Consider the following 12,717-nt stretch of genomic DNA (forward strand, 5'->3'; position numbering starts at 1 on the left):
TTAGGGTTACACGAGTCGCTCAAGGCGACTTTAGAGCTTCTAATGGGTCAATAAGAGTAGCTAGTCCCCAAAGCAAGTTAAATGACCAAAATACCCCTATAGGGTAAAATGACTATTTTACCCCTCGAGGGTAAATGACTGATTTGTGCTATGATATAATCGTTCTTTCTGAGCATGAAATTCTACATACCCGTACGATTTATGACATGACATTCTGCATGGGGTTGGGATTCTGTTAAGGAGGAAGTGTACTGTTACTGGTGGCTCTACCACATATACTAATACTGGTAGCTTTGCTGCATTACTGTTATTGGCAGCTTTGCTACGATGATATTACAGGCAGCTTTCCTGCGTTATTGGTGTGTTGGCTGGGTGGGTCGACTTTGTCCCCACATGGTGTGTTGGTGGTACGGAGTGGTGTGTTGGTTGGATTGGGATGAGTTGCATTACTGTACTGTTTTGTTATTGTATTGGGCTATGGCCCACTCTGTACTATTTCTGGATAAGGCTCAGGCCTAAACTGTTACTGTATGTTGTATATTGAATGGTTGATAGGGGATTGCACATTGAATTTTTGTAAACTCACTCTTTCTCTTCGACTGTGCAAGTAATCCCCAGCTTTAGGCGATTTGGTGCTGCGAGGGACTCGGAGGTGGCCACACTGCTGCAATTAATTTACATTTAGTTTTATTTATACTTAAAGTTTCGTTTTGGGTTCATGTTTTTTAATAAGGCCATTTATGGGTTATAATTTTTAATTGGGCTTTTATATATTCACTTAAAAACTGCTATTTTAAGAAGACGTGTTTTCAAAATAATAACTAGTTTTCAAAAACACATGTTTCAACTCCAAGGTTTTCAAAGCTTCCGCAAGTCTTAAACAGTTTAGCATATCAAAGGCTATAAAACTGGTAAAATGTTTTGATAAGACAATTTGGTAACAGCAAAGAACCTAACTCTCTAAAGTTTCCGTAATGACACTTCAATGTGACACGCCAGATTCAGCCGTAACGTCTGGGCCAAGTTCAGGGTGTTACATTTAGTGGTATCAGAGGCAATTTGTAAAACTTAGCTGTGGAATGGGTTTTGAAAACGTTTAAAATTTTTAGAAAACTGTTCTTGAAAGATTTTGGAGGATTTGCAGGTGTTGCATACCGAGTCTCCGGCGCCAAATCCGTAAGTTTCTCGATAACTGATGGTTGATCAGACTGAAATACAATACTGAGATTAATCTAAATATGAGACTGTATTGTGATACTCTAGTTGGAGTAAAATGAGACTGTAGGAAACTAAAAACTGTAGTGAGACCTCGATCTGCGAAAACCAATTCTGAATACTATTTTTCGTAAGACATTTGTTAATAATTACTGGAATTACTAACTGATATATAAAATTTCTAAACTAGATAATATGGGAATTGGTATGAGCACAAGGGGTACTCACGGAAGGGGTACAAGAGATCGTGGTAGAGGCCGTGGAAGTGCTAGGGTTGGGTCTTCAGCATTAGGCCATATGCCTAACGTTGACGCTGGGGAGGCACCAGCCTCACCAGTAACTGAGATGGGATCATACGATTGAGCAGCTGGGGATGATGCACTATCCCAGGCTATGCTCCAAATTCTAGAGAGAGTTGCTAGAACCAATATGGGTGCTATGGGCCGTGGGTCAGTCTCGGAACAACTCTGGTCAAATGGAGCAGAGATTTTTAGGGGTATTTCTAAAGTGGCCCTTAATGTGGCTGACTACTGGTTGGAAGCTACGGAGAGAATAATGGACGATCTCAACTGCACTTCTGAGGAAAAATTAAAAGGTGCAATGTCTTTACTACGAGAGGAGGCCTATTAGTGGTGGCTTACCGTGAGAGAGGGTACTCCAGCCAACTGGTTAACATGGGATTTCTCTAAGGCGGCATTCCAAGGGAAATATGTGGGAGCAAGTTATGTGGACGCCAGAAGAAGGGAATTTTTGAGCTTGACACAAGGGAATAGATCCGTGGCAGAATATGAGGCAGAGTTCTTACGACTTAGCTGCTATGCCCGTGGGATATTGGCGACTAAATTTGAACGCTGTGTGAGTTTCGAGGACAGCCTACGAGATGAGTTACGAGTCCTGATAGTTCAGCAGAGGGGGCGAGATTTTACCACTCTCGTAGAAAAGGCAAAGATCACCAAGGATGTGAAGCGCTCTGAGCGCGAGAACCGAAAAAAAGATAAGGGCAGATATAAGAGGGATTTAGGGTCCTCAGGTTCGTTTGGTGGGTCTAAAAATAATAGTAAGTTTGATGGGCCAGTCCGAGTTGGGGTTCCTGTTGCGAGGTCGCAGCATTGTTTAGATTGTAGGAGACATCACCTGAATGAGTGTTGGAAGAAGATTGGGGCATGTTTTAGATGTGGGTCTTTGGAGCATCAAGTTATGTACAGCCAGTGAGAGGTGTTCAGCTACCACCGAGAGTCCGTGGTTTGGCCAAAGGTGGAAATGGTATGGGGCGAGGTCGAGGAGTACCTGGCAGAGGTGCTAGTAATACTGAGGCGAGGCAGCCAGCTCTGTTATATGCTGCACGTCGCTGAGAGGACGAAGATGTCCCAGATGTTATAATTGGTATGTTCCTAATCCATAATGTACCTTATACTGCTTTAATCAATATTGGGTCTATGCACTCATACATTGCATGCACTGTGTCTGGAACCTTGGTATTTTGTGTGAAAGTACTGTTGGTGAAATGGTTGTGATAAGTCCACTAGGATAGTCAGTAAGGATAGATAAGTTGTTCAGGAATGTGCCCCTAGAGGTTCAGGGAGTAATCTTTCCAGCGGATTTGATGGAGTTACTGTTTGGTGAATTTGACCTTATCTTGGGGATGGATTGGCTGGTTAAATACCGTGCAAGTTTGGATTGTGCTACTAAGCATATGGTGCTGAAGACTGCAAAAGATGAGGTGGTGGTTGTGATTGGGGAGTGAAAGGATTATTTATCAATTGTAATCTCTGCACTAAGGGTCAAAAAATATGTTCACAGCGTTATGAGGCGTTTCTAGCCTACATTGGTGTATCTGATTCTGAGGGTTCTTCAGTCGAAGGTATTAGAACTGTTAAGGATTTTCCTGATGTATTTCTTGATGAATTACTTGGGTTACCTTCGTTCTATGAGGTCGAGTTTGGTATTGAGCTCATACCGAGAAAGCTCTAGTGTCCATCACCCCTTATAGGATGACACTGAATGAGCTGGTGGAGTTAAAAGCTCAAATTCAAGAACTACTGGACCGAGGGTTGATTTGACGCAGTGTGTCTCCGTAGGGAGCACCAATGTTGTTCTTGAAGAAGAACAATGGATCTATGCGTATGTACATCGACTATCGGAAGTTGAACAAGCTAACTATCAAGAATAAGTACCCTTTGTCGAGGATAGATGATTTATTTGATCAATTGCATAGAGCTTCAGTTTTCTCCAAAATAGATCTTCGTTTTGGGTATCATCAGTTGAAAATTAAAGAGACTGATGTGTATAAGATAGCATTTAGGACTCGTTATGGTCATTATGAGTTCCTACTGATGCTAATTGGGCTAACGAATGCACCAACTACCTTTATGGATCTGATGAATCGAGTGTTCCAGCCCTATCTGGATCGGTTCGTGATAGTATTTATAGATGATATCCTGGTGTATTCGAGAACTGAGGAAGAAATCTATCCTACTGGTTAAAGTGCTTTGGCGTAATCACAGATCGAAGGAAGCCACGTGGGAACCTAAGGAGGTTATATGGAAACAATACCCTCATCTTTTTTGATCAGGTAAATTTTGAGGTCAAAATTTCTTTAAGGGGGTAGCATTGTAACGCCCCAAAAATTTAGAGTCTTTGATTTGGTATTATCTGACACAAATTTCATGTTTGCTTTACTGGCTTAATGATTTGGGTGTGTTTGGGAGTGTTTGAGAAACCTGGGTCCAGGTCTTGGCTTTTGCAAAAATTTCAGTGTTGCTCTTAAATGAATCTGGACACTATCATATAGGCCTTGTAAATAATAGTGCTTGTTTTATGACACAAAGAGAGCGTGTGGTCTTATGGCAAGGTGGTGTGTTGCTTCTACTAGGGGACATGGGTTCGGGTCTTGAGTTGTACAGTGGAGTATTTATTTTGCTGTTGAGCTGGGTACGTAGAGGAGTTGGACTGAGACTTTGAAGTTGAATTGGTCATGAGAGTTTGAATAGAGTTTGAAATGGATGTTGGAGTGATTTGTGGAGAGAATCAGGGAGAGATATTGGGAGAAAATCAAGGAATTAGAGGGTGTGGAGGTGGTAGTGCCGAATTGGGTTCTAGATACTCAGAATTTTGGCTGTATTTCCTTAAGGGGGGAGTATTCCTTGTTCAGTTTTTCTTTTGGTCATTTTTCCTCTTTTGGCATTTTTCTCTCTGTCCGAATACACTTTTGCTCTTCCCTATTACTCTATCCTTTGGTTTTCCCTCCTAGTTGAACCTCTCTTTTCCCTCTTATCTGTTCCTTTTCCTCCTTCCCTCTTTACTCCCTTTTGTGGGTAATCGATTGCTCACTGCCTCTTCTCCTCCCCTTGTTCATCCATTTTGGTTTAGCCATTGGTTCATGACCGATTCTCTCCTCCTCATCTCTTCATCTTGATTGCGGCTCGACGACTATTGTAGGTACATTCCATTCTTGCTGGTTTCTTTAATCTTTTTCATGTTACCTCTGCTTAAAGCCGAATGCTCCTCCCTTCTCTTGTTCTCTATAGTCGATTTTTGTCCTCTTCTTTTAAGTGGGCTATTCCTGTGATTCTCTGAATTTCCTCGAGAAGTGAAGGATCTTTTGGTGATATTTAGCCGTCGAAACCGTTTCCTTATCACTCAATTTAAGGTAAGTATGTGGACTAATATAATGGGGTGTTGGCTGAATGCCCTATCTCTGGTTTTAAGTTTTATGTAGGAAATATGTATCGATTCAAGTATTTGGTTTATGCGATTGTTGTTAATGGGTTCCCTGGATGATGCAGCTTTTCGGCAAAAGAGGGTGTGGCCAACCTTCAATTAATATTATTGGCGGGTTGAACCGCATCCGTTGACTAAGGCAAGTGCTCTTTTTGGATTAAGTATTAGTAAGTGGGTGTTGACCCTTGTGATAAACGTTTAACCGAATGTCTTGATTAATTTAGGTTCGTGTTCGAAGGCTTCTTGCAAATATTTGCAACCAGGTGTGTAATCACACCCCCTTTCAACTGTAAAACAGAAAATGTCAAAAAGTCAAAAATACGGCGTTTGAGGCCACACGAGTGTTCGATCGCTCATGAGGTAAATCGAGCTAAGACACATGGGTGTTAGACGATAGAGGCTGCAATGAGTATTCTCATGGGTTTGGGCCATTCTGGGCCACGATGGGCCAGAAAGGGCCGTGTGGGCCCAATGGGCTTGTGGGCTCCACACGGATGAATTCCATAATATATGGGAATTACTGGACTGGGTTGTGTAGTTCACATGGCCGTGGTAATTTTTGGGCCTGATAGGCCACACGGGCGTGTGGGCCTACTTAGGCTGCATAATGGGCCTTAGGCCTACTACAGTGTTAGGACTGTTAGGATTACACGAGTTGCTTGAGGTGACTGTAGACCTTCTGATGGGTCAATAAGAGTAGCTAGACCCTAAAGCAAGTTAAATAACCAAAATACCCCTATAGGGTAAAATGACTATTTTACCCCTCGAGGGTAAATGACTGATTTGTGCTATGATATAACCGTTCTTTCTGAGCATGACATTCTGCATACACGTATGATTTATGACATGACATTCTGCATGGGTTTGGGATTCTATTAAGGAGAGAGTGTACTGTTACTGGTGGCTCTGCCACATATACTGATACTGGCAGCTTTGCTTCTTTACTGTTACTGGCAGGTTTGCTACGGTGATATTTCTAGCAGCTTTCCTGCATTATTGGTGTGTTGGCTGGGTGGGTCGACTTTGTCCCCACATGGTGTGTTGGTGGTACGGAGTGGTGTGTTGGCTGGATTGGGATGGGTTGCATTATTGTACTGTTTTGTTACTGTATTGGCTACGGCCCACTCTGTACTATTTTCGAATAGGGCTCAGGCCCAGACTATTACTGTATGCTGTATATTGAATGATTGATAGGGGATTGCACACTGAGCTTTTGTAAACTCACTCTTTCTCTTTGACTTTCAGGTAATCCCCAACTTTAGGCAATTTGGTGTTACGAGGGACTCGGAGGTGGCCAAACGACTGCAATTAATTTACATTTAGTTTTATTTATACTTAAAGTTTCATTTTGGGTTCATGTTTTGTAATAAGACCATTTATGGGTTATAATTTTTAATTGGGCTTTTATATATTCACTTAAAAACTGCTAGGTTTAAGAAGACGTGTTTTCAAACTAATAATAGTTTTTCAAAAACACGTGTTTCAACTCCAAGGTTTTAAAAGCTTCCACAAGTCTTAAGCAGTTTAGCATATCAAAGGCAATAAAACTGGTAAAACGTTTTTGACAAGAAGATTTGGTAACAACAAAGAACCTAACTCTCTAAAGTTTTCGTAATGACACTTCGTTGTGACACGCCAGATTTGGCTATAACGTCTGGGCCGGGTTCAGGGTGTTACATGTTTGATTGGTTTTAATTTGGAACAAAATTTTATAGCCTGTGATTTTTCGGAAATGTCATGTTTGTGTATGATAATACCCCGTACCTTATTCCAGTCTCAAGTACGGGTAAGGGGTGTTACACGTGTGACTAGTCCGTGTTCCCTAAAAATGGCAATATACACCTATGTACCAGACTGTGTACTAGGCAGTGCCAAACCTTTAGGGTATACTGACTTATGCCACACGGCCAAGCCACACACCCATGTGTGAGGCCGTGTGGAGCATACTGACTTGGTTTCTAATTCAACACCAGGGGACACATAGCCGTGTACATGACCATGTGTCACACACGGCTGAGACACATGTTCGTGTCTCTGTCCGCGTGGATAAAAATAGGCTATTTACCAAGTCATTTTTCCACCCAAACTTGTGGACACCTATATCAACCCAATTGACACCAAAACATAGCATAATTTGGCATTTTAACCAACCAATTCAAGCCCAATTCATGCATATTTTATACCACCTTTATTAATACACACAAGTCACAAAATAGACTACACCATTTATACCAAAATCACATATACAATTCAACTAATTGTACACTTCCAAATATGCATCAATGTGCTCAATTTCACAAACATTTATGTTCTTTAATTTCAACCATTTAGCATCCACCATGTCTATATCCACAAGCTTCATAATATAAGCCATGCGCACATATATATATACATGATTCAAGCATACAAAATAAGCCAACTCCTATGGCAATATACAAAACTAAATATTTAACATTTATAAGCCATTTCAAATGACCAAAATCATTATCAACTCATAACCAAAATAGCCTTAATCCTATACATGCCATAAAACCCAAAACATAAACTCAACGGTACCAAAGTGATAATAGGATAGTGTGACGAAGTCTTCGACGATCCCTAAATCTGAACTAGCTTTGAATTCACTATAAAACATGGTAAAAATAAACAAAGTAAGCTTTATAGCTTAGTAAGCTCGTATAAAATAAACTCAATCTATTCATAAATGCACAATTGAATAATTTGAATATATCAACATGTAACTCATTTTAACTAACAAACCTTTCATATATTCAATCATAAGATTAAACGTGTCATTCAAAAGTTTCTTCAATTTAAAGCTTATACGGTTCATGTACATACCTGTACCATCTTGTATCAATCTCATACTCAACCACGTCTTTCATTTACCCATTGAACCATTCGAAATACTATTGAATACAGAGGCAACTCGCACCCTAAGTGCCACATATATAGCTGAAGCTATCTCAATCTCGTATCACATATACTGCTCACACTAGAGCTATTAACGGGCCTGCTCACACAAGCTGTCAGTCAAGACTTAGCTACATGGTGCTGTTCGCACAAGCTGTCAAGTAACCACAACACATGCCGGTATACTCAGGCGCCAGTAGGACGTACAGGACCAGTACCCGGATTACATAATCACAATAACCCCTAATGACATGTCATTCGTATCCTAATCTATTCCTAAGGTTCAACTGAGATTTTCACGTTTTTCAAATCATCATCGAACATGTCCATAGTCTCGTATTCACAGTTTATGCAATATCAAAGCATTGAAAATACATTTATAATGAAACTTATTACATACGAACTTACCTTAGATGCAAAAGCGTCGACACGAGTCAACTATTTTGAAACCTTGTTCTTTCCTCGATCTGAGTTCGTATTTCGCCTTTCTTGATCTAAATATAATCAAAATTAACTTATTTAATTACCTCTCTATTCAATTTAGTCTAAAATTCAAATTAAAGAACTTTTACACAATTTTCCCTTTAAGGACTTCCACTTTAAGGTTCTATAGTTATTAGACACCTTTAACTAATAGAACACAAGTTTTGCACTTTACGCGATTTAGTTCTTTTTATCAAATTAAACACTTAAATGATAAAATTTCTTAACGAAATTTTCACACAATCGTACTATCATGCTGTAAACATTAAAATAATCAATAAATAAAATAATTATTTTGACTTTGGATTTGTGGTCCCGAAACCACTGTTCCAATTTGACCAAAAATAGGCTATTACAACTCTCCCCCTTTAAGGATTTTCGTCCCCAAAATTCTTACCACAAAAGAGGTTAGGGTACTGTTTTCTCATAGCTTCCTCGGTCTCTTACGTAACTTCTTCGACACCGTGCCATTGCCAAAGTACTTTTACTAAAGCTATGCTTTTATTTCTCAATTGTTTAACCTCTTAAGGTAAAATTCTGATCAGTTCTTCGTTGTAGGTCATGTCGGGTTGAATTTGAATCTCTACAAGAGAAATTACATGTGATGGATTTGATCTATAACGACACAACAACAACAAATGAAACACATTAGGGATCTTTTCTAATTTTGACGGTAATGCTAGCCGGTATACCACTGGTCCTATTCTTTCAATGATCTCATACGGCCCGATAAATCGCGGACTCAGTTTGCCTTTGCAACCAAATAGAAGAATTTTCTTTCACGGAGATACTTTTAGAAATACTTTGTCGCCAATTTGAAATTCAATATCTTTTCATTTTAAATTTGCATACGATTTCTATCGATCTGAAGCTGCTTTCAAACTGTCGCGAATTACTTTTACTTTCTCATCAGTCTCTCTGATCAAATCAATCCCATGAATCTTTTTCTCACTTAGCTCGGTCCAATACAATGGAGTTCGGCATTTGCGACCATACAAAGCTTCATACGGTGCCATCTTTATGCTGGATTGAAAGCTGTTATTATACGCAAATTCAACCAACGGTAAATATTTCTCCCAGTTTCCTTCGAACTCTAGAACACAATAATGAAGCATATCTTCGAGAATCTGAATTGCTCTTTCAAATAGACTGTCGATTTGCGGATGAAATGCAGTACTAAAGTTCAGCTTCGCACCCAGAGCTTCTTGCAACTTCTTCTAAAATCGCGACATAAACCTCGGGTCTCTATCCGAAATAATTGAAATTGGCACCCCGTGCAATCTAACAATCTCTGAAATGTACAATTCAGTCAATTTATCAAGTGAATAGTCTATACGTACCGGAATGAAATATGCAGATTTCGTCAGTCGATCAACGACAACCCAAATAGCATCTTTCTTCCTTAGATACAGGGGTAATCCCAATACGAAATCCATTGTAACTTTATCCCATTTCCATTTTGGTATCATCATAGGCTATAGTAATCCCGAAGGAACTTGATGTCCGGCTTTAACTTGTTGACAAACTAAACATCTCGACACAATTTCTAAAATGTCTCAATTTCATACCTGACCACCAATACAATTGCTTCAAATTATTTTACATTTTAATACCCCCGGGTGAATAGATAGACAACCACTGTGTGCTTCGTGTAAAATTTTCTGAATGAGCTCAGAATTCTTTGGTACGGAAATTCTATCTCAGAACATAAACAATCGTCAGATCTGATCTAATAGTCTGAATTACTAGTCATTCACATTACACTCTTTTGGCTTGCAATTCATTATCACACTTCTAAGCTTTACAAATTGCTGAAGAAAAACCGGTTTAGCTTTCAAATCTGCTAAAATCAAACCATTATCAAACAAGGTTAACTGAGTATTCATCGCCCTCAAAGTAAATAAAGATTTTCTACTCAGAGCATCCGTGACTACATTCACTTTACCCAGATGATAATCAATCACTAATTCATAGTCTTTCAGTAACTCGAGCCATCTTCGTTAACGCAAATTCAAATCTTACTGAGTCATTAAGTACTTCAAACTCTTATGATCAGTAAATATATGATATTTTTCACTGTATAAATGATGTCGCCAAATTTTTTATGCAAAAACAATAGCGGCCAATTCTAAATCGTGTGTCGGATAATTCCTTTCATGCGGCTTCAACATCTAGAGGCTTAAGCTATCACTTTTCCCTCTTGTATCAAAACACAAACCAAATTGTTCAATGATGCATCACTAAAAATCACAAATTCTTTACCCGCTTCTGGTTGAATCAACACTGGTGCCTCAGTTAACAATGCTTTCAACTGTTCAAAACTCTGTTGACATTTCTCGGACCACTCAAAATTTACATCTTTTTGTAGTAATCTAGTCATCAGTGTAGCAATCATCGAGAATCCTTTAACAAATCGTCGATAGTAACCAGCTAACCCAGAAAACTTCTAACTTGAGATGCATTTCTCGGTGGTTTCCAGTAAACAACTGTGGAAATCTACTTGGATCAACTCGTATACTTCCGCTGAAACAATATGTCCCAAAAATCCGACTTCTCGGAGCCAAAACTCACATTTACTGATTTTAGCAAATAGTTGGTTATCTCTCAAGATTTGTAGTATAATTCTTAAATGCTCAACATGTTTAGACTCATCTCATGAATAAATCAAAATGCCGTCAATGAAAACTACAATAAATCTATCTAAATACTGTCTAAAAATTTGATTCATCAAATCCATAAAAATGGCAGGAGCGTTAGTTAATCCGAAAGACATAACAAGAAATTCATAATGTCTGTACCTAGTTCTGAACGCAGTTTTCGACACATCTAAATCTTTAACTCGTAACTGATAATAGCTAGATCTCAAATCAATCTTCAAAAACACAGTTGCCCCTTTCAACTGGTCAAACAAATCATCTATTCTCGACAAAAGATACTTGTTCTTTATCGTAACCTTGTTGAGTTGACAATAGTCAATACACATTTTATTGATCCATCTTTCTTCTTTACGAACAATACTGGCGCATCCCGGGGAGAAAAATTAGGACGTGCAAAACTTTTATCTATTAACTCTTGCAACTGAGCTTTCAACTCTTTCAATTCTGTCGGAGCCATTCTGTACAGAGCTATCGATATCGGTGATGTTCCCGGTACTAACTCAATAGCAAATTCGACCTCTCTGATTGGTGGTTACCCTGGTAACTCTTCTGGAAACACATCTAGAAATTCACAGACCACTGGCACTGATTCAATCTTAGGTTCAGACACTTTTGTATCTAGAACATAAGCTAGATAAGCATCACAACCTTTTCTCATATATCTCTGACCTGACATCAATGAATGACAACAAGCAACCCACTCGACTCATCTGATTCAATTCAAAGAATCTCACTATTCTGACATTTCAATTTAATTGTCTTTTGTATACAATTCACAATAGCATTATGTAGCGTCAACCAATCCATACCCAGGATTACATCGAATTCACCAAAAGGTAGTAGTATCAAATTAGCCAGAAAATAGTAACCCCGAATCATTAAAGGACAGTTTTTACAAACTTTATCAACTAAAACATATTTTCCTAAAGGGTTCGATAATTTAATCACAAACTCAGTCGATTCAACAGACAAACTCTTACTGGACACTAAATTCATACAAATATACGAATGACTCGATCCAGGATTAATTAATGCAACTACATTAGTGTCATAAAGAGAAAATGTACTGGTGATAACATCGGGTGATGACGCATCTTCGCGAGCGCAAATTGTGTAAGCTTTAGCAGGTACTCTAGCCTCTGATATCACTGTAGAACCTCTCATAGAACCATGATTACAACTCATACTTCCAGTGTTTCGGGTTGGTCTCCCTCTAGTAGTCGTATTGCTTGATCTTTCATTCTGAGGCATATCTTTCTCATTTAACTATGGACAATCCCAGATAAAGTGATCTTGTAAGCTACATTTGAAACAAGCCCGATCATTCATTCTACATTCACCAGGATGTCATCTTTCGCATCATTAACATTTAGGTCTATTGAACCTAGCATTATCAAAGCTTTTTATTAACGTAGCTTCGGCTTTAGAACTTGAATGTTGCTTCCCATGATCTCTATTGGAATATCCCACTGAAGTAGTTGAACGATTATATGAATTTTGTGATTTCTTTGACTAGGATTGATATGGTTTATTCATCAATCTTTGTCTTGAATCCCTAGCTTCAAAATCAGCGTTTCTATTTACTTTACCAAGTTCTTCTGCTTTACAGGCTGTCAACCAACACAACAAATTCTTTCAACTCTAAAATCCCGAGCAGCAATCTGATATCCTTATTCAACCCGTCTTCGAATCTTCTATACATAATTTCTTCGGTTGAAACATATTCCCG

At 38.9% G+C, this 12,717-nt stretch overlaps 1 protein-coding gene across 1 annotated transcript; it reads left to right on the forward strand.

Moving 5' to 3' along the window:
• The first annotated feature begins 1,410 nt into the window (after positions 1 to 1,410).
• Positions 1,411 to 2,567, forward strand: LOC107954743 (uncharacterized). The gene is made up of 4 exons (XM_016890435.1): positions 1,411 to 1,551; positions 1,606 to 1,810; positions 1,919 to 2,376; positions 2,421 to 2,567. The coding sequence occupies exons 1-4, from the start codon at positions 1,411 to 1,413 to the stop codon at positions 2,565 to 2,567; spliced, it is 951 nt and encodes a 316-aa protein (XP_016745924.1).
• Positions 2,568 to 12,717: the final 10,150 nt, after the last annotated feature.

The sequence above is a fragment of the Gossypium hirsutum genome, chromosome A08 (assembly GCF_007990345.1).
Source record: "Gossypium hirsutum isolate 1008001.06 chromosome A08, Gossypium_hirsutum_v2.1, whole genome shotgun sequence".
Taxonomy (NCBI): Eukaryota; Viridiplantae; Streptophyta; class Magnoliopsida; order Malvales; family Malvaceae; genus Gossypium; species Gossypium hirsutum.